At 64.9% G+C, this 25079-nt stretch overlaps 1 protein-coding gene across 2 annotated transcripts in view; it reads right to left on the bottom strand.

The window, feature by feature from the left end:
• Positions 1-25079, bottom strand: part of LOC114501665 (SREBF chaperone) — a 33843-nt gene that overhangs the window by 1179 nt on the left and 7585 nt on the right. Inside the window, exons 2-20 of one of the 2 annotated variants that reach the window (XM_036030416.1) lie at positions 19055-19273; positions 12539-12668; positions 10898-11055; positions 10059-10279; positions 9783-9888; positions 9149-9321; positions 8701-8827; positions 7428-7540; positions 6449-6543; positions 5178-5276; positions 4798-5016; positions 3703-4079; positions 3150-3338; positions 2880-3081; positions 2645-2760; positions 2047-2569; positions 1764-1849; positions 306-388; positions 64-221 (exon numbers count right to left, since the gene is read on the bottom strand). In XM_036030416.1, coding sequence (XP_035886309.1) covers positions 64-221; positions 306-388; positions 1764-1849; positions 2047-2569; positions 2645-2760; positions 2880-3081; positions 3150-3338; positions 3703-4079; positions 4798-5016; positions 5178-5276; positions 6449-6543; positions 7428-7540; positions 8701-8827; positions 9149-9321; positions 9783-9888; positions 10059-10279; positions 10898-11055; positions 12539-12668; positions 19055-19176 — 3297 coding nt within the window. In that variant the 5' untranslated portion in view covers positions 19177-19273. Of the gene's footprint in view, positions 1-63; positions 389-1763; positions 1850-2046; positions 2570-2644; positions 2761-2879; positions 3082-3149; positions 3339-3702; positions 4080-4797; positions 5017-5177; positions 5277-6448; positions 6544-7427; positions 7541-8700; positions 8828-9148; positions 9322-9782; positions 9889-10058; positions 10280-10897; positions 11056-12538; positions 12669-19054; positions 19274-25079 lie in introns of both variants that reach the window. The other variant, XM_036030415.1, reaches the window with a different exon arrangement.

The raw sequence follows: 25079 nt of genomic DNA, 5'->3' as shown, positions 1-25079 counted from the left end.
TGACCCCCAGCCCACCCACCCACCCAGTGCGGTTCGCCCCGGTGCCCAGGAGCCGGCACTCACCCTCAGCGTGTGGTCTTGGCTCCCAGTCACCAGGCGCCCAGCAGCGGCCTTCAGGGCTGTGATGGGTTTCTGGTGCGCGCAGGGCACCGTGTGGGTCAGGCGGCAGCACACCGTGTCACTGCTGCTGTACACGGGGGTCGTGGGCGAGCTGCCCTGTCCTGGGGACAGCGGGCCCAGTGAGGGGTCTCTGAGAGGTGCCCCAGCCCCAGGCGCAGGAACCTGCCCAGCCCAGCCCCTCTGACCTCGGAACTGCAGGGGGCTGAAGGCAGTGTGGGTCTCCAGGGAGAAGAAATCGAGGGACCCGTTGAGCCGGGCGGCCACAATCCTGAAAGAGAGAAGCATGGCCATGTGGCTCACCCGCAGAGCCCCCGCCACAGGGCCGAGCCCCACACGGGCGGCACAGGCTCGGCTCTGCAGGGAGACGGGAGGGCCCGCGGCCAGCAGGGAGGCACAGGCGCTGGGGAAGAGGTGCTGGAGGGGCCTGGCTGCCATTCCATGATCCTCTGCCTCAGTTTCTTCACCTGGGGAATGGGGCAACACAACCCACCTCACAGGGTGGTCGCGAGGAGGAAAGAGTCAGTGTGGGTGAAGTGGCCCCTGGGGAGTGTCGTGTAAGGTTGTAAACGGAAAACAAGCCCGTGGAGGGTCCCCCCCCACAGCCTGGGGAGCTCTGAGGAGGGGAACGCGCCCGAAGTCAGGCCGCAGCCTGCACCACCCCACAGCGGCTCAAACAAGCACCACCCCTTCTGCCTGCTTTTCCACGAAGAAACCGGGGTTTTCGTCGCCGAGTGGGAACGCCTGGGCCCGAGCCGACAGAGAGACACGGGGGTGTTCGCCCCGAGGCCCTAAAGCCTGGGAGTGAGGAGGATTCAAAACCTCCCTCCGGCAGACGGCAACGCACGTCTCTGACCTCTGCCCCCAGATTTGTGGGCGCACCACAGAACGGGGGAGACGTGGTGCAGGGGAAAGGGAGGGATGAGGACTGTGGACACCAGGAACTCCGGACATTGGGCCAAGGCGTGGGCTGCCCCTAAAACTTAAAAAAATAAGCAGGCGAGAGTTTCCAAGAGTCAGGGAAACCGATGGACTTGGCCAGGCCGGAGGGCAGGGCATCGGCGGTCAAGGCCTGTGCGAGAAGCGTGGTGATGGCAAGCACGGCAGCAGCCAGAATGAGAATGAGAGGCAAGAGGTACCTCTCCTGTCCCCAGAAAACGGGGGAGCCCCCTCGAGTGTGTGAATGGAGCCCCAGGAGCACCCTCAGCCAGAGTGCACTGAGAAGGGGGGCGAGAGCAGTGGGCAGTGTCAATGAAAAAGAAATGTTTTTAATAAGAAGCTTCTGAAAACACTTTTTCTGTGACTGAAAATGCAGCCAGGAAACTCAGGAAGGTCAGCACCAACAGGCTACATAGGGAACTCGGACTTCAAGAAGGTAAAAGGAGGAACACAGAACACTAACCCGCCCCCACCCCAAGGTCCCGGTGAGTGGCTCAGTGTCCTGGGAACTCGGTGCCAGGCCGGGTTCTACGTGCTTCACACCTGCCAACCAGCCCTCCCGTCCAGGTGGACCGCCTGCTGGTCACAGGCATGGGGCTGGGCACCGGGAAGGGCGGTCAAGTCACGGGCAAAGAGGAGCCAGGAGTGCGCCCTGGCCAGGAAGGGCTGGGGTGTCGGGGCTGAGGCAGGCAGCCTGGAACTCCCACCTTTTGTCCAGGAACACGAGGTCCGTGATTCCCGAGGGGACCTCCTCGCTGCTGCAGCGCAGCGTACCCTCGATGGCGTCCCACACCTGCAAGCCAGGCGGCCGTGAGCGCCCGCGGGCTGGGGCGGCCCACAGCCCCGCCCCCTCCATCGCCCCGCCCCTTCCAGCACCCCGCCCAACTCCAGCGCCCCGCCCCCCTCCATCACCCCGCCCCTCCAGCGCCCCGCCCTTTCCAGCACCCCGCCCACCTCCAGCGCCCCGCCCCCTCCAGCGCCCCCGCCCACCTCCAGCCGGCCGCTGCTGCGGCCCACCACGATGAGGCTGCCTTGCAGCTCCAGGCTCCAGACGGAGCCCTCCGCACTGGGGGCCCAGGCGAGGGCCAGAGAGCTCTTCTCGGGAGGACAGCCCCCCTCGTCCTCAGGGGCCAGCGGCAGCGTGGGCCCGGGGGAGGGTGGGCGCAGGACCGGCGCGTGGACCGGGGCGAGCCCCTCCTGCTGGTACACGCGCTGCACCAGGCGGCTGAAATCGTAGCCTGGGTTGTCGCGGGCGCGGCCGCAGCCCGCCCGGTGCCGGGGCTCAGGCCGAGGGGACTCTGAGAGCGGTGTCCGAACCGAGAAGTTGGTGTCGATCAAGCAGGTGAGGTCCGGCTGGTCCCCGAAGAGGGACGGCGGTGCGGGGCCCTGGGGCCGGTGCTGCAGCGGAGGGCTGTCCCCTGGCTCCTCTGGGCCGCTCTTGCCGCCGTCGGACAGCCGCTCCCAGCTCTCCTGGACCTCAAACACGCTGCTGCTGCCGCTGTCCCGGCGCTGCCTGTGAGGGGCCAGGAGGGTGGGGTGAGGACAGCGGGGTGCAGGGTCTGGGGGGCCGACGGGGGCGCACACCTACCTGGGGCGCGGGATGCGCGTGAGGCAGTCCCCGGTCTGCGCGTCCCACACGCACACACGGCCGGCCAGGCAGCAGCTCACCAGCAGCATGCCGTCGCTGGCCAGACACTCGATGTCCTGCGGGGGCGGGGCAGGACCGTGGGCTCGAGCACTGGTGCGGGGGCGGTGCGGGGCGGGGCCGTGGGTTTGGGCACTGGGGCGGGGGCGGGGGAGGGCCCAGCCCCCGCTGCACTCACCATGAGGTGCCCGCGCAGCACCAGGGGCACAATCTCCGTCTCGGGAGGCGTGTAGCCGTAGTCGTCACAGGGCAAGTCTCCGCGGCGCCGCCGGCCGGGCCCGCCCCCCGGCTGCCCGTAGTTGCGCGGACAGAGCACGCGGTAGAGGCAGAGCAGCAGCAACACGAGGACGATGCCAGAGGCCAGGCCGAGCGCCGCCACCCTGGGCAGAGGGCTGTGGTCAGGCGCGCCCAGGCCCGTCCCGCCGGCCGCCCCCCTCCCGGGCCTTACTTGTACAGGGTGACGTCTCCGTGGGCCTGTGCCACGCCTGGCCCCTTGGGGCCGGCCTCCCAGAGCCCGCCAGGACCGGGCTGCGGTGGGGGCCAGGCGCTTTGGCTGTCCTGAGGGTGCCGCCCCTCCAGGGCCTCCCTTGGGTTCAGGTGGAGCGTGACTGGGATGACAGGCAGCAGGCTGATGTACCTGGGCCGGGCAGTGGGTGGGTGGCCTCAGCCAGGAGGCCCCCGGAAGAGTCCCCCCTGCTGCTGCCCACCCCCACGCCCCTCCCTACTCTGCAGAGGACTCTGCTCAAACTGCCAAACTCCAAGACCACCCTCTGAGGGCAGCTCCCCACAGGGTGGGGGGAGCAAGGGGGCCCCTCCCTAGCCGGCTCTGACACTGCGACTTGCTCTGTCACAGGCACCGGCCCCCAGCCACAGCTGCAGTGCAGGCCAGGACACACGGGAGTCCAGCCGGGGCTTCCCCACCCGAGGGGGCAAAGGGGTGCTCCGGGGACGGTGAGCTGACGCCAGCAGGTGGGGGTGGCACCCGGCAGGGCCCCACTGACCTCTTGGCCAGAGTGATGTTGTAGTAGCTGAACAGCGTCGGCCAGTGGCGGAAGGACAACTTCCTCCAAAGTTCCTCGTCCTCAGGCCCCCAGGTGACCTCTGGGACAGGGCTGTCCTGGATGCCCTCTACCGGAGCCCCAGACTCGGGCGTCTCCCCCGGCAACGTGTGGTTCTCGGGGAACTTAGGGGCGTCCGGTGGGAAGATGGAGAAGGCGGGGTCCGGGTGGCTGGCCGGCAGCACGCCCCCAGGCACAGGCATGGGGGTCAGGGTGCCCTCACCCAGGGGGCTCTGCTCCGTCACCTGGGCAGCGAGGTAGGTGCGCAGCCCTGCCGGGTCCGTGTACACCAGGATGCCGATCCAGACAACCGTGCCGGCCTGCGGAGGGGAGGCGGGGGCTCAGCGGGGCCTCTGGGACAGAGGGGCGGCCCCAACACCCCCCCCATCCCTCATGCTTGGCCCTCGTGCCCAGAGGTGGCAGCATAAGGACCTCAGGCATGAAGAGAAAGGAGCTGGGCCCCAATCTGTCCCCCCTCTGCCTCCTCAAGTCCCCTGCACCACCTGGGGTCAACTGCCACTGGAGGGACCCAGTTCCCTTCCCATGGTCAGGGCTTGGGTCTCCTGACCTGGAAACAGAGAGATGCCCTTAGGTGGGACGGTGCGTCTCCCCACCCCCAGCCCCCTCTTGGCTGGGACCAGAAGCCTGCCACCGTTCCCACGGTCTGCACAGAAAGCGGGCCCAGCCCCCCCCCACCATTTCGGCTGCTCAGGGAAAGGCCCCTAGGGCCCCCCCCAGCCCCATGCAGGAGTCACTCCGCCCAGCCCTTCCCGAAGCCTGTGCACCACTAGCGGCCAACGAGCCCTGACTTGGGAGCATGGCTGGTTCATGCCGAGCACCACGTCCAGCAGGCTCCTGTCCTGAGTCCCTCGGGGGGACACTGACCCCTCCACCTGGTGACCTGGGGCTGCTTGCCCCAGAGACGGGCTTTGCCCCAGAGTCTGGGCTGGAGAGGTGCCCCCGCCGCCACCTCTAAGGCCAAGTGCAGAGCGCAGGAGGGCCGCGAGCGCCGGCCCTCGGGGGGGCGGGAGCAGGTACCATGATGAGGCGCTGAGCCAGGCGGGTGCGCGCCAGGAAGTAGATGACACGCAGCCTCTTGGGGAGCCGCAGGTTCCGGAAGGAGGACGGCTGCAGCGTGATGGTGTGAGGCGTGGACGGCCGCGCGGCCAGCTGCCGCTCGAAGCGCGCTGGACGCCCCACTGGCTTCGCGGGGGGCAGGCAGGCTTCGGGGGGCAGCCGCTTGTTCAGGTCTGCCAGCTGCTGGGGCACAGCGGTCAGGGCCTGAGGGTGCTGCCCAGACGCCACCCGCAGGGGCGGTGGCCCTGCCAGGGTCTGTGCCGCTCTCGCCCCGAGGCCCCGGGGGAGCGCAGCCAGGGCCGAGGAGGAGGAGGGCGGGGCGGGGCTTGGCCGGCTCGTACCTCCATCCGGCGGATGTCGATGGACAGGACGGTGGTGAAAAAGAGCATCTGAAGGAAGAAGTCAGACACCAGGCCCACGACGGCAAAAAGACAGAACTCCTGGAATCAGGACAGACACGGGGACATCATGACCTCCCAGACCAGCGGCGCCTTAGCGAAGCCGGTCCCTGCCCGCAGGTGCCTGAGCACCTGCTCAGCGGCAGGCAGCTCTGGATCTGGGAGTGGCCAAGGAGGGGCAGGGCCAGCAGCTCCCTCCCTGCCCACCAGGGGGCAGCAAGGACCTCTCAAATCCTTATCAGGATGAGGCTGAAGGATGGGCGCTCTCCCTGAACCCTCTGACCGCCCCCCCCCCCCCACCAGGAGAGTCTGAGGCGAGCCGGGGCGCTCTGAGTCCCACCAGCCTGCAGAGAGCCCCTGGCCGGACTCCCGGGTGTGGACCTGCCCACGGCTCTGGCTGACAGCTGCGCTGGGCCCCTGGAGGGAGGGAGGCCGGAAGGCCCTAATTCTGTCCTGAGACTGCACCAGGGTGGTCCCTCCGCTGCCCGGGCTCTGTCCGGGGCGGAATCTTCTCAGGTTTAAGTTTTCCTGCCGTGCTCTTGTCTGAGTGTTTGAGGCCTCTGGCGCATCACCAAAGTCTCTGCTCAAGTCTGCAGGGATCCAGCACGTGCGGCCACGCCAGCTCTCGCGTCCCCAGGCTGCCCCGTGTGTGCCCTGCAGGCGCCCTGGGGGCCACCTGGGGGACGATTCCCTCCCCGCCTGCCCCTCCTCCGCCGCCGCCCACAGCCCCACCGCTGAGCGAGGACACTCTGCTGAGAGCGGGCGCCACTCTGGCAGTGGTGGTGACCCCGCTGTGGGCACGGGTAGGACAGGTGCCTACGGCCTGCAGGTGGGGGTCAGGGAAGGCAGGAGGGGACTGGGTCAGGGCCGCCCCCCCGAAGTTCTGCCTGAGAAACGGGTAACCAGGCCTGATGGAAACCGCAGTCGGCCGCCAGCCCTCGTGTGCCCACCGAGTGCCCTCCTTCCCTGGGGCCGAGTGGCGGAGAGTAAGGGGTCAAGCTCAGACATGGAGCCTGCTGGCCCGGGAGCGTGACCCCACAGCCCAGCCGTGGCGCACCGAGGGCTTCTCCCGAACTGGCCTGCCAGGGGCGCCCTGTGCACACTGGCCGCCGCCTTGGGCCGCCTTGGTGCAAAGGGGTCCCCCTCAGAGGTGAGGCGCCGTGCCGGGGGGTGGGGCACCCACACTCAGCCCGGAGGCGGGCCTGCGGGCTCACCTGGATGGCGGGCACGAGTGTGAAGTAGCCGATGAGGATGATGACCAGCTCCGTGGCCATGTTCTTCATGATGGACCAGCTCTCGCAGCTGAGGCCTGCGGGGGCGACAGGGCCGGGGCCGCACGCGGTCGCTGTCTGCTCCGTGTCCGCACACGCCCCGTGGGCCTCAGACGCAGAGGCGTGGGCGGGGCCCGGCCTTCCCGGGCAGCCGTTCCCCCGGCGCGCCAGCCCGCAGGAGGCCCCACAGCAGCCATCACCGTGCAGCTGCTCGGGGAGCGGCTCGCGGGGCACAGGGAGGGAGAAGCAGGTGCTGGGGCGAGCGAACGCAGCGCTGCCCACCCGACACGCCCAGCCCCCACACGCCGTCTGCTCAGCGTGGGGAGAGCATGCCCCCCCACTGGGTGGCAGAATGACTCCAGGGATGGAAGAGCCAGCTCTGCTCCTCCCCCAGCCCCTCCCCAGGGCGGGTGGCAGTGCAAGGCTCTGAGCGCCCAGGGCAGGAGCCACCTCCCGGGTCTCCCCGGAACACCACACCTGGCGCGGGCCAGCCTCTCGCAGCAGCTCAGGGGTCTGCGGACCCAACGGCCGCCGCAGCCCCGTTCCCACAGACACAGGCGGGAAAAGGGGGAGCCGGCACTCAGACTGGACCCCCAGGCCCAGGCTCTCCTCCAGCTTCCCCAGGACCCAGGTCCCCAGCTTCTGCGCCCAAGGCCACAGCTGTGGGGACAGCCCCTCTGAAGTGGCTGGCCCCCCGCTACCGTGGGGCACGGAGGCAGGAAGGGAAGTCACCAGCCCAGACGAGGGGCCACCAGACACAGCAGCCCCCGCCCCCACCGCACAGTCTGGCCTGCTCTCTTCCCGGCACAGGAACTGGGACAAAGGCCCCCCGGGACACGCACTACAAGCTGCCAGGACCTGGTGGCCCACCCACGTTACACGGGCGAGGGTGCGGGGGCCAGCCCACTCCCCGCTGCGCTACCTTGGGCGATGCGCAGCTTCACCTCCAGGTCCACGGGCGTCGAGACCACCGACTTGGTGAGCACCAGCACGTTCTCCAGCCCGATGACCACCACGAGGTAGGGGAAGATCTCGCTGGGGGCAGAGGGGGAGAGAAGGCGAGGGCAGCGCTGAGCGCCCCCAACATACAGCCAGCTCTCAGCAGGTCTGGGCTCCGGGAGGTTGGGGGGACTGTGGGGTTTGCAGCCTGCAGTGGGGGCTACCCAGCAACCCCCACAAGCACAGGGCAGAAACCCCACCCTCCGCACCAACCGCCCACAGGGCCCTGACCATGCAGCGCTCCCCTTGCAGGCAGGTGGCCAGCCCCAGCCCCAGCCCCAGCGCAGTGGAGGGAGGGCTGCGAGCACCTCTCCCTGTCCTTCCCACACCAGCCTCTCCCGGCCTGAGAAGGTGGCCATGGCCGAACACGAGCGGCGCTCTGGGCCGGGCCATGAGGACTCAGCAGGGGGGTGGGGGGCAGCCTGCAGCCCCACTCCCCTCTGTGGAGAGGCGGGCCTCGGAGAGGGGTTCTATGAACACGAGCGGCTCCCCGGGCCCACGGCTCACACTGCGAGCGCCAGGGGCAGCAGCCTAGGGGGAAGGGCCCTGCAGGGCACACAGCACGCACCCGCAGGGAGGGGCGTCGGCACCCGCGGGTCAGGAGAGGAAGCAGGCCTTCCAGAGCAGGGAGAGAAGCGGGAAACAGCGTCGCGGTGTCTGCGGCCAGCCCAACAGGTCAAGGCAGGACCGCTGGTCACACGCAGGCCACGCAGACCGAGGCCGGAGGACAGGCCCGGGGCCTCCAGCCCGGACTCGGAGAGCAATGGCGGGGGGAGCAGTTACCAAGGAAAGGGGACCGCTCACAGAGCGTGCCCATGACTTTTTAAAAGCTGAGACTAAAATGACCTATTAGGCATCTAAGTGTTTTCATAGTAAAAAAGGAAGAAGTACACACTTGTCTCACACCACCTGGGGCTCAAGCCGTCGAGCAGCACGCTGTGCACACGGGTACGGGGACAGAAACACGCACGCCCACATTCACACGCACACACATGCAAGGCAGAACCACAGGTGCCCATGCAGAAACACGCACGTGTGCAGGGTCTGCACACACACAAACATGCACGTCATACACGTGTATACACTGATACACCACACACATGTATGAACACAAACCAGGTAACTCCGGGAGCAAACACGCTTGTCAGATGTCAGAGTGACAAGGCGCCCCGGCGGGGCCCACCCTGAGGACCTACCCGCCGTTGAGGGTGGGCGTCAGGCCGAAGAGCGTGCAGAGCCCCACGGACATGAGCAGCGAGCTGAGCACGGTGACCACGGCGGCCAGCGCCAGCCCCCACTTGGACTTGACCATGTCGATCTTGCCTGCAGAGCAGAGGGCGCGTCAGGGCGGCGCCCTCTCGGCCCGGCACCCGGGGCCCTGAGCTGCCCGGAGCAGGGTGCGCCTGACGGCGCGGAGGGAGGGAGGGAGGGAGGGTCCCTGGTGCGACCGAGGAAGGGGCAGCCGCGCCCACCGCCCGCCCGGCCTCGGGGACAGTGTGTCTCCGGAAGCCCCCGCACGGGGGGGCTCTTCTCCGCAGAAGCAGAGGAGCCCCGGCCCGTGACTCTCCTGGGGCACGATGCCCTGGCGTTGGTGACCACGGGGCGTGTCCTGCATCCCCGCCCAACCCCCTCGCTGCCACCTACGCGTGGAGAAGTAGATGTAGGCGAACAGGAGGATGTAGGTGGTCACGAGGGGGACGAGCTCGGCGACGCCGATCTCCTCCTTGAAGTGCACGTGCACCAGGCTCTCGGCCCGCAGGCTGCAGTTGGGGCTGGGGTGCAGCAGCATCAGGCGGGCCCGCAGGCTGCCCAGGAACCTGGCCACGGAGCAGCGGGGGAGGGGCTGTCCCTCTTGGTCCAGGGCACACGGGCAGCCCCAGGAAAGGGGCCCCCAAAGCCTCCCTCCTCCCCGGGCTGGCGAGGGCTCCTCCGCAGAGGGTGTCGGCAGCCTCTGCCCGACCAGCCTGCCGCTCGGGAGGCCGAGGGCCCTGCAGAGCCGATCGGAGGCGCTCTGCCAGGCAGGACTCTCGGGCCACGGGGGCTCGAGGGCAAGTAGCTGGTGAGCACTGCCCACCAGAGACGAGCAGGGCACCAGGACACTACTTGCCAGCCCTGCCTCTGTCCCTCACGCCGGACCCCACGCCTTCAGTCTGAGAGACAGAGACACTCCAGTAGGAAGCCTGGACACTGCACGGTCCCGGGGACACTCTGGGCGCCCCAAGCGGGACAGGGACTGCCACCCACAGCCCAGGCCAGAGCGCTGCCCTGCAGGCCTCACTTGGCATGGTAGCGCCGGAAGACCAGGGTGATGGTGTAGGAGGCCATCCTCTTCCGGGTGAACAGGCCCACGCCGCTGTACTTCCCGGGGACGCCGAACAGCAGGTCTGTGGGCAGAAAGCAGCCGGCGCTCGCTGGGCAGCCGCCAGGAGCCCCTCCCCGCTGCCACCCTCAGGCACGAGGGGTCACCCCCTGATCTGCCAGAGCACCCATCGGAGAGGGCTGGGCCACCAACAGGCACCCTCACAGGCCCTCGGGACGCCGGCCCCGAGGGTACCTTTGAGCGTGGCCGAGGTCTGCAGGGTCTTGGGCTCGTGCTGGTGGATGGTCCTGATGATATCGGGGTCGGCATGGAAGTGCTCGCGGTCGTTCTGCCAGAAGTTGGCCGGGGACAGCAGCAGGCATCCATGCTCGGGGAGCAGGTTCCGGAGCTTCCTGAGGCCTGGCAGCAGGTCGGTCACCTGCAGGCACACCTCCTCCAGGCTCCTGGTCCCCGAGCTGTGTGGAGACAGCCCGCGGCCTCTGCTGTGTCTGCCAACGCAGGGCAGCCCACCATGCGGGCTGTCTGGGGCTGTCATCAAGTCCCCAGAGCCTGGGGGTCAGGGCAGCCACCATGCGGCTGTCCGGCCTTCCAAGTTCACCTGGAGCCCGAAGGCTGACGGCTCTAGAGAGAGGCCTGCCTGGGAGCATGCGCAGCCCCACCCGCGGAGATGCCCGGACCGACTCCACGGGCAGCAGGGCTGGTGTGGAGATCGGGGGCTCTGCTCCACCCACCACGCCTGTCCACGCCCTTCGCTAACTACCACCCCAGCAAGCAGCCTGCAAGGCCAGCCCGCTCCAGGGATCCCTGAGCTGGGGCCTCAGGAGCGTACCCCCAGGGAGAGCTTGCTTCGCGACAGCATGGCCACCACATGTCATAACCGCTCCGCCACGGGGAGCATCTGAGACACAAGGCCACCGGCCCTCTGTCAGCTCAGCCCAGGCCAGCCCAGGGAGCCCCTTCCCGGTCTGACACCGGGCTCCGGCTGTGCCACCTGCACAGGTGCAGGGGGACTCGCCACAGGGCGCTCGTGCATGCTCAGAAGTGCAGGGCGGGCGGGGCCCCTCGGTGGATACCTGTCCCGCAGCACGTGGTTCCGGATCTCCTCCACCAGCTGGAAGGCCCGGGACAGAGGGGAGCGGAACACGTCCACGGCCAGGAGGTTCCGGTGCCAGGGGGACACCGAGGACTTCACGAAGATCTGCTGGATGTAGGCCACCGGGGCTCCCACGTACTGCGGGGGGGACGGGGCAGAGAGGCCGGCTCGCTCGGGCGGGGACGGGGTCCGCGTCCAGACTGAGCGGCCACCGTGGGGCCCGAGGGGCAGGCCCGCCACCGCGAGGGCACCCCCAGGGGCGCTCGGTTCCCTGGCGAACCCCTCTCCCACCCACTGCCCAGCAGCCCGGGGTCCGCAGGCTGTGGCCCACAGGCTGACGACCCCACGCCTGCTGGCCTGACCGGGTGTCACTGGGACACTGCCACGCCCGCTGCCCGCCCACGGCCGCGGTCTGGGCCCGAGCGGGCACTCACGCCAGGGTCCGTGTGACCCACGAAGCCTGAGACAGCGCCATCCAGCCCCTCACGGACAACGCCTGCCCACCCCGCAGCACCAAGATGCAGACACACCACGCGCACACACCGCACACACACACCATCCCCTGTACACACCATGCACACCCCACTGACACCACACAAACCCAATACACACATGCACACCCCACTGACACACTCGCACAGCAGCAGCACGTGCAGAGGACGAGCATTAACGAAAACGCCAGCAGCAGACGCTGTGGCACATCGCAGCGCGGCCCCCGAGGCTCCCCCGTGACGAGCACGGGGCCTGCCTGCCTGCCTGGGTCTCAGCTCTAACCCTCAGCTCCTAACCCCAACCCTAACCCTAACCCTGAACCTCCGCGTCCCCCCTCCGCCCTCTGACAACACGTAACGCGGGCGTGAGCAGAAGTGCTGTCCCCGTGTCACGAACGCGGAAATCAAGGCACAACGTGTTAACTAGCGTGCCCTGGGCCACACGCCCGAGAAACGCCAAGTTCTGCTTTGCTCTTCTTCTCTTCCTCTTGTGAAACACCCGTCTCCCCAGAGGGAGCCGCACCCCCAAGCCCGCAAGGCCCTGGTCCCAGCGGCTGCGACCCAGGGCAGGCCTGCCCGGGGCACCAGGGCCCCGCAGAGCCGGTCGAGTGAGTCCTCTGGGCAGCACCCACGGGGGCCCGCAGGGCCGGCCACCACCCACTGGGGGACTCGACGCCTCGGCAAAAGGAGGAGGGGAGCCCCACAGACGGAATCACGGCTCGCAAGAGAGATCAGAACAGCCCGATTCAAGACAACGGGCACTTCGACGGGCACTCCGCAAAGGAAGACACCCGGACACAGGGGGCGCCTCCCGTGCGTCGCTGGGAGAGGCAGACCGAACCCACGGGGACCTCCCCACCATCCGTCCGTCAGAAGGGATCCTCAAAAGCCCACCAGTCTCGCCAACGCCACAGGACAGACCGGACTTGAGTGCAGGGAAATCTACAGAACTGTGGGAGATGGGTGGGTGCGACAAGGACGACACTTTGCCCCCATCGTCCCCCCCCCACAGGGCCCAGCCCCCGTCCAATCGAGAGAGACGGACACCCCCCCTCGAGGGGCACTGGACAGGAGGGGCACCACACACCGAGGAAGAGCGGGGCCTCCACGCAGACGCGCCCAGCACCTACCCAGTCCGGCTGCTCGCTGGGCTCCCCTGGCCTGCGGTCGGCGGCCACGGGCGGGGGCGCGTAGTCCTTCACGGGGGTGGCGAACTCCACGGGTCCCGTCCCGGGCAGGGGCAGCTTCAGCAGGGGGTAGCTGGGAGGGACGAGAGGAGAGGAGGTTTAGGGCAGGGTGGGAGGGAGACGGGGTGCGCTGGGGTGGCGGGGAGGCGGGGCCGCTGTAGCGGCACAGGGAGCTCCCCGCAGGGAGGGCAGGAGGGTGCAGCACCCCGGAGCCCGACGCCCCGGTGCCAGAAGGGGGGAGGCGGGGTTTTCACAGAACGCGTCCTGTCCTGCTGTGTCCCACGGACTTTCTAAAGCCGTTTGGTGATGCCACGGCCACCAGCTCTCTCCTGGTGACGGCTTCCCATCCCTCTGCTTGTGACCTCTGGGTGTTGCCATGTCTGGGGGCCCCTGTGGACGGCATGTCCGTGCGTCTGTCACTGTCACCGGCCGGTCTCCGCCCTGTGCAGGACAGTCTGGCTGCTCACGTGCAGTGAGGTCACGGGGGCCGCCCTGCTGTTTGTGCGAGCCTCGCACGTCCCCCACGGCTGCCTCTGTGTGTGCATGTGTGCGTGCGGCTGATCTGGCTGTCACTGGTGTCCCTCTCCTTCCTCTTTCCCTTTCCCACGCAGCGGTGCCTCGGCGCTCATCCTGAATTCACCCCAGGACTCGTGGCGAGTGCTCGGCCGACGGGGCGCCCCCTCCTGCGGGGCGGCACTGTGACTCAGACGAGTTTTGGGAAGCACGCCGAGTCCGAGCAAGAGCCAAGCGATTTTTCTTCTCATCAAAACGTGACGAGTGTGGCGTATTTCTGCACTTTAACGGTTACGGTCTTACTAGTTACCTTGCAGATCACAAATACTGTCAGTGAGTTACAACGGCCCAGACCGAATGGTGGTGCCACGGAGGCCTCAACAGCAGAGCCAAGCAGGCGGAAGGAAGGGCTGGCAACCTTACTAACGAGACAATGAAAGGATCCAGTCTGGGGAGCACAGTTTCAATAGCATATAAGCACCATTTCTATCCTTGTTTCTCTTTATAATTTATATTATTATTGCCACAGACTACACTTTATATGTTGTATGTCCATGAACACAGATTTAATGCATTTTGCCTTAAAAAAAGATTTTATTTATTTGTTTTTAGAGAAGGGACAGGAAGGAGAAAGAGAGGGAGAGAAACATCCATGTGTGGTTGCCTCTTGCACACCCCCTACTGGGGACCTTGGCCCGCAACCCAGGCATGTGCCCTGACTGGGAATCGAACTGGTGGCCCTTTGGTTCACAGGCCAGTGCTCAATCCACTGAGCCACATTATTAGCCAGGGCGCATTTTGCCTTTTAAATCACACAAAACAAAGATGTCAGGAACCCAAACAAATCGCAGTAATACTAGTTACCTGTACTAGTGTCCTTTATTTTTTTTCTTACGGTTTCAAATTACTAATCAGTATTCTTTAGTTTCAGCCTAAAAGACTTCCTCTAGCATCTCTTGTGGGCTGGTCCACTGGTGACAAATTCCCTCGGCTTTCATTTATCTGGAAACATCCTAAGTTTTCCTTCGTTGCTGAAGAACGGCATCACAGAACACAGAAGTCTTGCTTGAGGTTTGTTTTTCTCATCCGGGGCTTCACGCGCTCCCACTGCCTCTGGCCTCCGTGGTTGCTAAGGGGCAACCGGCAGTGCCCGCATTGACAAGAACCCCTTATACGTGAAGACCGGCTTCTCTGAAGGGCCCAAGTCCACCATCTAGAGGCAGCAGGCGTCAAGGGCTGTCTCTGGCCGTGGCCAGGGCCCCTCTGGGGAAGGCCCCACGCGGCGCGGGGGCGGGCCCTGGGCTCCGGCTGTGGGGAGGCGGCGAGGGGCCGGCCCCGCGGCAGGAGGAAGGCAGGCAGCACGGGTCACTCATCCGCACTCACTGTGCACACAGCAGCCGCTCCACTAAAGGCAGCCCGTCTCTCCAGATGTGAATACTAAAAGTGTCTTCGACTCCCAGGAGCCTCCACCCTCCAGCAGGAGAGATGAAGGGCAGCAGGCTCCAGAGCATCCGCTTTCTGGGGGCCACGTCTCTTAGGAAGAAGTGCGCAGGCCCTGAAACACTTGAGCCGGCTCAGTCGCTCCCCCAACACGCACAGCCTGTCTCCCACCCCCGCCCGCCCCCCGGTCAGGACGGAGCCCGCTTCTGCGCCTCCGTGCCTGCCGGGACACCCCTGCCCACCCTTCTCCCGGAGGCCTCATCTGCAGCACCTCCCCCCCCCCAAGTCTGGACTGGGGCACCCTCCCATGAGCTGCCCAAGTGCCCCGTCCTCACCCCACATGGTTCTCATCACCGACGGCGGACCTGCCCGCTTCTGTCCCGGCGACGACGGTTTCCGACAACGTGCCGGACGCCAGGCCCAGTGCCTCCCTCCACTCGCTCCCGGAAGCCTCCCCACTACCCAGGGGGCAGGCGGCAGCGACACCCCACTGCAAAGCGGCCGCTCCGGCGTGAGGACAGGCAGTGTGACCCCGCATCTGATCTGTTTAGAAGTGATCTGCACTTGCGTCCCGGAGGACGCACACAGGCAGAGCACGCGGTGCTGAGCGTCCGGAGCACAGGTGCGCACGTGGCCCCTCCCCCCAGGCACAGGCTCTCCACCACGGGCTCCCCCGCCCCTGTGCGGCCTGGACCTGGCCTCCCCCTCCCTGTCCAGGGACCCCAACTGCTGCTCCCCCTGGCAGGGGCCTGAAAGAAACAACAAGCAGGAGGCCAGCTGCATCCCGGGGCAGGGAGAGGTGACGGCCACCCCCACCCCAGGCTGGCAGTGCCACAGCACACCTGGTGGGCACGTCGGCAGGGGTGCCCATCGGAGCTACAGGTATCTCAGCACCTGTAGCGGTACTTCCCCTGCTTTTTGAATGGGCAGCCCCGCCTTCTCATGCTGCGCTGGGCCCGCATGTTCGTAGATGGTCTTGCTCTCCATCTGCTCCCATCCTCCCCGTCCCCCGTTGGGACCTCTGTCTCGTTCACAGACGGAGAAGACAAAGGTGGGCAGAGGGTGGCCACACGGGCGCAGAAAGAGGTGCACACCCCCAAAGGGGCCACGGTGACGGTGGGGAAGCCCGAGGCGCGGGCAGAACGGGACAGAGGCTGAGAAGCGGAGGGAACTGCGACCCAGACGCCCAGCTGTCCTCCCCAGAAAGGGGGAGGGGCCCCGTCTGCTCTGTTCCCCAGCACCCATGCAGGCTGCGGGGCGCCCTCCTGTCGCAGGTGCTCGATGGCCTCCCCATGACTCCTGCCTGCTCTCCAAAGTCAAGTCCATCTTCTCTGACCACCAGCAGCAGGATGTGGAACCCTCACATTAACCTCTGACCCGCACCTCAGGAGGTCCCGCTGACCTGGCACCCAGGCCCTCTCCTTCGCCCCACGGTGCACCCACCACTCCCAGGGGAGGTCAGGAGCAGCAGCACCCTCTGCCTCACTGGGCTGCTGCCGGGTCCCACGGAGGGTCCCGGGGGCCGACCAGATGCTCCTTGCCGCACGCAGGGCCTGCCCCGCTGCAGGGTCCGTCAGATCCTCCTGGAGGAAGGAGCCCTGGCGGCCCAGGGGTCCGGAGGGCGGCACGGGCTGCTGCCCAGGCGGCTGCTGGTCCGCACAGGGTGTCAGGGCAGCGGGCCTGGGCTCACACTGAGCGAGCCTCATTCCAGAACGACAACATAAGCCACTAAACGGGGCCCGAGTGTCCCATAAAGCGAGTAAGAGCTGTTACCCACACCGCGCTTTCCGCAGACAGCCGGGGCCCCGGCGGGAGGGCGGGAGAGCTTCCCGGGCAGAAGAGAGTGAGGCGTGGGGCCGGGGTCCACAGTCCCTGGGCTCCCGGCCATGAAGGCCCACGGTCTGCGGGTTCTTGGACGCAACCTTCGTCGTCTCGGGGGCGAGAGACTTCATCTAGTCTTGGGAGTGTCTTCCTATGCCGATCAGGTTTTAAGAAAAGGGTTTCAAGAACCCCTTTGAGACCCTGTGACGGCAACTCCGGTTGGGAGAATGAGCACCGGCACTGAGCGCGACGGCACAGGCTGGTTCTTCTCCGAGAGGGAGAAAGAGTGGCTGCAGAGACCAGAGGCAGCAGAGCCACTGGTGGGGAGCACAGGGGACCCAGGGTGCTTGGGGGCGTGACCCCGTCCTCTGGTGGGGGTGGCGAGCGGCATGGCTAAGACCCGGCACAGGGGCCCCTCCTGCAGAGCTCCCCAGGCACCCCCACCCCCGGGAGGCCTCCCTGACAGCGTTCCCTCTGCGCCAAGGCCGGGCCACATCTGCCAGGCGCGTGTCCGATGGCACTGCCGCTGTGTCTCAGGCCGAGGCCGCGGGTCTGCACCCTGCCCGGCACATGTCACACACAGCCTTCCTCACTGAGGCGGGAGGTGGCGACGACACAGACTCAGCTGAGCCGCCCAGACCTGCCGGCTGCAGCACCTCCACCCACGGGCTGGCCACGCCGGTTTCGTCACCTGTCAAAGACCAGGGAGCGACAAGCACCTGCAAGGACATGCGGCAGCCACGTGGGACACCATGCGTGGACGCCCCTCAGGGCCGACGAGACCGGTGGTCAGCCCGGTCCCCCCCAGGAGCTCACCCGCTGTCCTTGGACTGGCGTCTGGCCGAGAGCGCCATGGGAGAGTGGGCAGGTGCAGCTACAGCCGGGCTCACAGACCGTCGGACGCGCTGGGGCCGCCACGGCCGCCTCTCCCCCAGCCCTCCCCCATCCTCAGTCTCCCTGACACGAGGCCGTGTCCTCGTTCCCAAGGCCTTGGCCGTCTCACAAACCCTCCGCACCGGAGGCCTCCACGTCACAGGTCCGAGGACAGTCTGTTATGAAACTTGTGTGTGATATCAAACTATTCGCTCAGAGATAAGGCCCAAGTACGCCCAGGCAGCTGCCCCACCCAGCCTGCCCGCCCTCCAGGAAGCTGCCCGGTCCCAGCTGGGGACATGCAGCCCCCAGAAGACAAGTGGCAAAGCGCAAACACCCCCCCTTCCCGCCGCCCGAGCTGCCTCTGTGGCAGGGGAGTCACAGCGCCCACGTCCCCGACTTGAACTGCCTGCAGAGAACACACGTTCAACTCCAGGCATTGTCCCCCCCACACCCCCTGCCCCCCACGGGCGAGCGCTCACACAAGCAGCCACCGGGACCCGAGGGTGGAGCAGAGCAGGGCGGGGCCCCACCCCGACCACGGGCGGTGATCAGGGGACGACAGCCCTGCAGCCGCCGCACACCGCAGCCCCAGAAATTAGAGCAGCGGAGGAGACACCTTTCACGAACGTGGGGGGACGTCAGAGACTTTCTCAAGACAGACACAGCCTCACGGTTTCCAGGACGTGGCCCCCAGGCCTGAGAACTTGTCAGAGATGCAATCCGTGGGCCTCTCCCAGATCTTATCTCTTACCACACAGTTTAACGAAGGTCGAACCTCAGCACAAACGGAGTGAGCCAGGGTGAGGGGGCTGGGGTGGCAGAGTGCCCGGGGTAGGCGCCCTCGTCCCCAGGCCTGGACTTGAACCCATTCCCTGCTCGGTGCCTGTGCAGACCAGCCAAGTCTGCAGCCCCATGCCCTCTGGTCAGTGCAGATTTCGCCGTCCCCCCCCACCCCCCAGGTTATCACACTGACGGACCAGACGGCTCACAGACCCCGAGGCACCGGCAGGAAACTCTGGCTGAGCGGTGTGCATTCTCTTCAGCCCTAGCCGGGGAAGAACCGGGGACCCTTCACAGCAGCGCTGGACCCCGAGTTCAGTCCTGAGCACCCCCCTTCCGGTGCCGAAGACGCCTACGAATGTCCGACGGGTCTGGGAACCATGACCCTTCGCAGATGCCAGCACCCTGGGGTGGCCGGCTCTTTCCACGCCCGCCAGTGTTCTGGTGCCCAAGGGCCACCAGAGACCTGGCACCACGCCTTCACTGCGCACTGTTGTCATTCTAGGTGCCCTGCGGCAGGATGACCAGCATGGCCCAGGGCCACTGCGGCTCTCACAGCAGCCCCTGGGGCGCACGCAGCCCCGGGGGTCCCCAGAGGTCAGGAGACGGCTCCGTGGGACACAGAAGACGAGGGGGAGCAGAGAACCCAGTCTCTGGGGGTTGTCCTCAAGCCTGCAGGACGGACCCAAGGGGCCGTTCAATCGGACTCTGCCTTGCAGCCCTGGAAGGCCCCTGCTGTTAGCCAGGGACCACAGACGCACGCACTGCTGAGGAAGGCATTCAGCAACCTCGCCTTTCAGTTACCTCCCGGTTTCCTCAGAGCCTCTGGACATTATTTGGAAATCGATTACCAGAGACGTGAATGAAGCTTATGACTCGGTCACTCAGGGCCGGCCTGGAGCTCTCCCACTCAGCAGCCCCATGGCGCCCCAAGTCCCGCTGTGCAGGAAGCACCTGCAGCCTACGGGCTGCAGGGCGGCCGCTCGGGGAGACCCGCCCCCAGGACAGCGGCGGGCACGCGCGGCATACCAGCAGGCTAGGATGCAGAGCCCCGTGAAGAGGATGATGGGGATGGGGTAGGACGCGCAGAGCAGCCCATGGTGGTAGAAGGCCTGAGAGATCTTCTCGCGCAGCCTGTCAGTCAGGGTCATCCTCGGCTGGCGTCACCTTGCTGCCATCCCGGAAAGCGACCATGGATCAGCCTGGCACACGCGGACCAGCGGGGTCGGCGGACACCATCTGCGGCACCTGGCAAGGAGGGAGGAAAGCCAGTTAGGCACAGCGTCCAGCTCTGCACACGGGGCTGCCGGGTGGGGGCGTGGGGGTGCTTCTGGAGGCCGACACACGGGCAGAGTCATCAACCACCCCCCACAGCCCTGCTGGACTCTCAGGGGCGGTGGGCAGCTTCTCAGCCAGTGTGACCACAGAGGCCAAACCCGTCTTTCCCGCTCCGGTGCCGACCCCCTCGCCGCTCCCACACTGGGCACTTCCACAAGGCCACTCCCAGCTGGCCTTCCTCTCACACGAGGCGCAGGAGAGCACTCGCGCGCCTCCCCGTCGGCTGCCCACTGCCAATGGGTGCTGCAGACGCCCCCCCCCACTGCACCTAGGTCAGATGGAGAGAAATCCTTGGGGAAGACCGTTAAACGGGGCCGAGCCCTCCAAATTCACGTTCACAGACACAGAGTGACAGAGAGTGACTCACCGACAAGGAATGTGCAGGGGGCTCAGCCCTCGACACAGAAACACCAAGAAGCCGAGGCCCCTGACCGGAAACAAAGCTCACTCCGAAGGCAGGGCACGGCGGAGGCTCTGCTCCTGCCCCACCGGTGCCCCCGGGAGCCCGCGGGCAAAGGGCCCCGCCGCTCCTGTCTCTTTCCTCCAGTAACAGCGGCCGGTGTGGCTCAGGGGGACCCCCTCTCCCCAGGAGCCGGCCTGGGTGGACCCCCTGACAGTCAGGCACCCCTCCCTCCCTGAACCCCACCAGGCTGGTTTGGCCTCGCCTCTCTCCCTGGACTTGGACTTCCGAGCAGAAAGCAGCAGAAACTGGATGTGGGTCCTTATTCAACCCCGAGAGGTCCCTGCCCCCGAGACGGCAGCTGCTCTGGCTCCAGTCCTTCCTGTGGTCGGCCTCAGCCTGTCTTTCCAGTCGGGGCGCCACCTCGGGTCCTCCCGACAAACCCTCTTTCTGCTGGGGTGAGCCAAAGCTAATTCCTGCTGCTTCCCAGCAGAGGGCCGTAAGCCAGTAAAACCAGGAAGAAAACTCCAGGATTCCCTTTCTGCCTGTACTCTCCCACGGAGCCCAAGCTGAAGCCCGCTTCTGCGTCACGTCCCCGTGTCGTGGTACACGGAGTCTGCTCAGACATGCATCTTGGCTTGATCGGTCTCCGGGATGGAAACCCAGGCCAAGACGCGGCTCCTCTGAAGTGCCAAAGGCAGAAATGAGAAGCAAACGGAGTCACACCCAGGCGACTCACAAGAAGGAACAGCCCCCCGGCCCCCATCCCTTGGAAGCACAAGCCTCAGGTGCACACGCAGGGTCCCGGCCGGCACCCTCTGAGAGAAACACGAAAAACTGCCTGTGGGTCAACTCAACGCGCAAGGGACGCAGAGGCTAGGTGACAGCTGCCCGCCCCAGGAGCAGGGGGTGCTCACGAGGCTCGCCTGCAGACAGGTCTCCCACAGCGGCTGCGCAGCGCTGGTGCCCACCGCGCGGCAGAGAGCGGGGCTCCGGGGCAGCCGCGCGCCTGTGCCAGCGCCCGGCAGGGAGCACGCGCGCTTCCGCGATGTGCGCCTGCGCAGAGGCTCCCTGCGAACGGGACCGAACCGAACGAAGCCTGCCAACCAGCCGCAGCTTTCCCACCCTGGGTCCTCCGACCAGCCCCCGCCACTGCCCCTCAGTGTCCCAGAATCGAGCCCACAGGTCCAGGTTTCTTCGGATCAGACTCCCCAGTGCTGCTTCCTGGATGTCAAGAGACGACGGGTGGAAAGGACGGGGCGCTGGAGGCCCGCCTGCGCCACGCGGCATAAGAGCGTGGGCCGTCCTGCCGCCTGCCTTGCGGAAGAACGCCCTCCCCGGGACCGGCCTGGACGGACCACAAACGCCGGGTCACACACGCAGACGCCGCTGTGAACCACGGAACACCACCGAGGGGAACGCTTTACGCACTGCTGGAGTCCCAGAAGAAGAGGGGGGAGGAGGGTTTGGAGCTTATCTGAAGAAAAAATGGCCAAGACCCACCAAAATCTAAGGAGAGATCTGGACAAAGAGTCAAGCCAAAAATATCTTCTCCGAGATAAATTCTAATAAAACGATCTACAATCTCCCTGGCTGTTGAGGCTCAGAGGGTTGGCGTCACCCCACAAACAGAAAGGTCGTCGGTTCGATTCCCAGTCTGGGCACGTGCCCGGGTTTCCAGCCAGGCCCCTGGCCAGAGGCGTGCAAGGGGCGAGCGAACAATGCTCCTCGCTCACATCGACGTTTCCCTCCCTCCCTCCTTCCCCCTCTCTAAAAGTAAATACACACATCTTTAAAAAAAAAACTATCTAAAATCAAAATCTCAAAAGCAGCAGGAGGAAAGCACTCCCCACACTCGAAGGAACCGCCTGGAGGCTACAGCGGGGTTTCCCAGCAGCCTCTGCGGCCAGAAGAGGGTGGGGGGAGTGTTCACGGTGCTGCGGGAAAGCAACTGCCAAGCAAGAATCCCGTCCCCAGCAAAGTGGCCCTCGGAGACGAAGACCCTCCCAGACACAAGGTTACCGAGTTCATTACCCCTGGACCCGCCTCACAAGAAACGCTGGAGGGAGTTCTTCGAGCGGAAAGGACACCGATCAGCGACGTGGAAACATCCAACACGCCGGTGAAGGTGCGGATGCAGTGGGGTTCAGGACACTCGGATGCAGCTCTGCATCCGTACCAACAAGCACATGTTCCGAGAAGCCTGCTTCTCCCCACTGGGCGATGTCCTCACCGTGTAAACATAGGCGTGCACTTGCGCAAAACCTAGCTGGCGCCGCCTGCCACACGCGCGGGCGATACGCTATATATAGCTCGCTGCTCCTGGGCCGCAACCTGTGCAGCAGGTTGCTGCACCGAGCACTGCGGTCGGACGTAACACGACAAGTATCTGTGTGTCCAAAAAACCTACCCAAACACAGAGAAGACACAGCAAAATTATGGTGCACAAGACAGTGGGTGTGTGTCTGTGTGTGTCTTACACTCACTGGGCAAGGGTGGGCTCCTGGGCCCCCTTCTCAACAGCCCTCCCCCCTCACTCCCTCGCCAATCCCGGGCCCCACCTGGGTGGCTGCAGGGTGGGCGAACAGCACGCTGAGCTCATCTGCACACACCGCCCAGAGCTGGCGGCAAACCCAGCACCGCAGTCAGGCCCAGCCTCCTCTTGCAACATCCGACCTTCCGCTCACGATCCACTGCAACCCTCTGAGCGCAGCGCTGTGCATGCGTGCGGCCTGCCATCGCCCCATGACAGGCCCTTACGTGGCACATGGCTGTGCCGTGACACGGAGGCGCGTCAGCCACTGAACTCCAATATGAAAGTCAAAGGAGAAAAGTATCAAAAGTCACTACAGCTACAATAATTTGTTAACAGCTTACACAATGTAAAAAGGTGTACATTGTTTACATCAAAAACACAAAATGCGGGGTGGACAAGAGCACGAAGTTTCTGTACGTTATGGGAATTGAGCTGTTATCAGCCTACAACAGGCTGCTGAGCTACAGAGGTTTGTGCAGCTCGTGGCGAGCACGCACCAAAACCGTAGCAGATGCTAGGAGATAAGGAGAGGGGAACCAAAACACACCGCTGAAGGCATCAACTTGGAAAGACAGCAAAAGAGGAAGAAAGGAATGAAGAAACTTACAAAACAGCCAGAACACAAGCTGGCATTAGTAAGGCTTTCGCTGCCAATAACTACTTCAGGTCACTCTAACTTGGCATGCACTGCTCCTCTCATCGGAGAGCACAGGCAGCTGGACAGAGGGGAACGCAGGACAGCCGCACGCTGCCCAGAGACTCACCCCCTGTGCACCCTCCCCGGGCCGAGCCCCCGTCTTTAATGACCACCACAGAGTCCCTCCACCTGCCCGCTGCCCACCGAGAACCACACGGCTGCGCCAGGAGCCCCCCGCGCCTTCTCTCTCCATCTCGGTGTCTTCATCCGACTGACCCTCGAGCCAGGCGTCCTCACGGCCGGGGTTACGGTGACCTGTGCCTCTTCCGTACCCCGCCAGCTTCTCCCCGCTGTTTCCAGTCACTGCTGCCCACTCCCCTGCTCAGGGGGCAGCAGGGAGAACTTCCCTGTTCTACCTCTGACGCTGCCGGAGGGGAGGGGGGGGGCGCTTGGGGCACAGTGTCAGACCGTCTCCAGTCCCGCACAGCTGCGTCCAGGCCTTGACATTCACTCCCACTCACTCCCCAACTCGCCCAGCCAGCCCCCGGTCCTGCCAGCTCCATTCATGGCAGGCGCCCTGTCCAGGCGCCCACCCCCCATGCCACACTGTTACTGGGACTTTCCTAGGGTCAGATGTGCTCAGATGCACAGATGCTTGAACGCTGTGTTACAACTGCCCATAGCACCCGGGGCACTAGCAGCTGTACAGGTTTGCAGCCGAGGAGCAGTCGACTCGACCACACAGCCTGGCTGTGAGCAGGCTGCACCGCCCAGGTTTGTGTGAGTGCACGCTGCGTGAGCCAGCGACCCTATCACCTAGTGACGCACGTCTCAGAACAGACCCTCGGGGACGCACGGCAATGCGTGTGCACGTGAGTGTGTGTGTGTGAGACACGGACTTCCACCACACAGCGACATCCTTCTCAACCCGAAGCTACAAGCCGGCCCGGGGGACCCGTTAGGACACTCTCCCCTGCAGGCAGAGGCCGGACGAGGCTCTGGACTTCCCCATCACCACTTCCTGCCGTCGCAGGGCGCCGACCAGCGCGGCTCGGCCACAGAGAGGACACAGGCACACAACCGGGGGGAAGAGGGCACAATCGTCACCTGCAGATGATGTTACATACCTAGGAAATCCAAGAGAATCGACCAAAACCTTTTACAGCTGACAAAGGAATCAGGTGAGGTGCTACGAGTCAGCAGCAGGATTCAGTGCCGTCACAACGTCATCAGTGAGCAGGCAGAAGACACCCGCGGGAACACCGACACACACACACTCAGAAGAAATGCCCAGAACTCTCTCCAACAGAAAGACTCGACCGGAGAGAAAGGCTCGCGCCCCCCTTCGTGGGGAGGACTCGTGACCACACCTCACTCTTCCTGCGTTAGTCTAAAAATGTAACACAGTCCCGATAAAAACAAACAGGACTTCATTCAATACCTGAGAAAAAGGGAAATTCTGAAAACTGTAGGTAATAAATGAAAATTTACCAAATACCAAAACATGCTGTGAAGCGAGAACTGAAACAACGTACTAGTAACACGTAAACACACAGATCAGTGTACAGACTAAAAAGTGTGGAAACGGACCCAAACGTGAGAGTGTCCCACACAGTAAACGCTACGGGACACTTAGATAAGTGGGACAAAATGAACTGTCCAGTAAAAGGTGTCACAGCAAACGGGTGGCCTTCTGTGAAAATATTTAGTTGGTCCCCAAAACAAAATAAACCAAATGGACAGATTTAAAGGTACAAAGTACTCTGAAAAACAACAGAATAATTTTTCGTGCTTTCCTGACTGGGCAAGATCTTTTAGGCAGAACAGGGGACCTGGAAGCCTGTTTAAAAAGGACAATAGGTGTGACCCAATTAAGAACGAAGAATTTATGGTAAAACCATCCTAAGTGGAAAAAATGTGTGTGTGTATGTGTGTGTGTGTGTATCAATCTGAACAAATTTAAGGGCAGTTCGGGCCAACAACAAAGGGACACATTTCTTCACATACGAACCACCTACAAAACCAGCTTTCAGAACCAGGGCAACGGAACACGGCAAAGGACACGGCCGGCTTTCCCACAGCACAGGCCGTGGCGGCGGCCCTGCCCCCTCGCAGCAGCCAGAGGGACCCGGCGAAACGGCCT

This window comes from Phyllostomus discolor, chromosome 7 (genome assembly GCF_004126475.2).
Source record: "Phyllostomus discolor isolate MPI-MPIP mPhyDis1 chromosome 7, mPhyDis1.pri.v3, whole genome shotgun sequence".
Lineage (NCBI taxonomy): Eukaryota > Metazoa > Chordata > Mammalia > Chiroptera > Phyllostomidae > Phyllostomus > Phyllostomus discolor.
The sequence above is the reverse complement of the archived record's forward strand: the minus strand, read 5'-3'. Positions and strand labels throughout refer to the sequence as shown.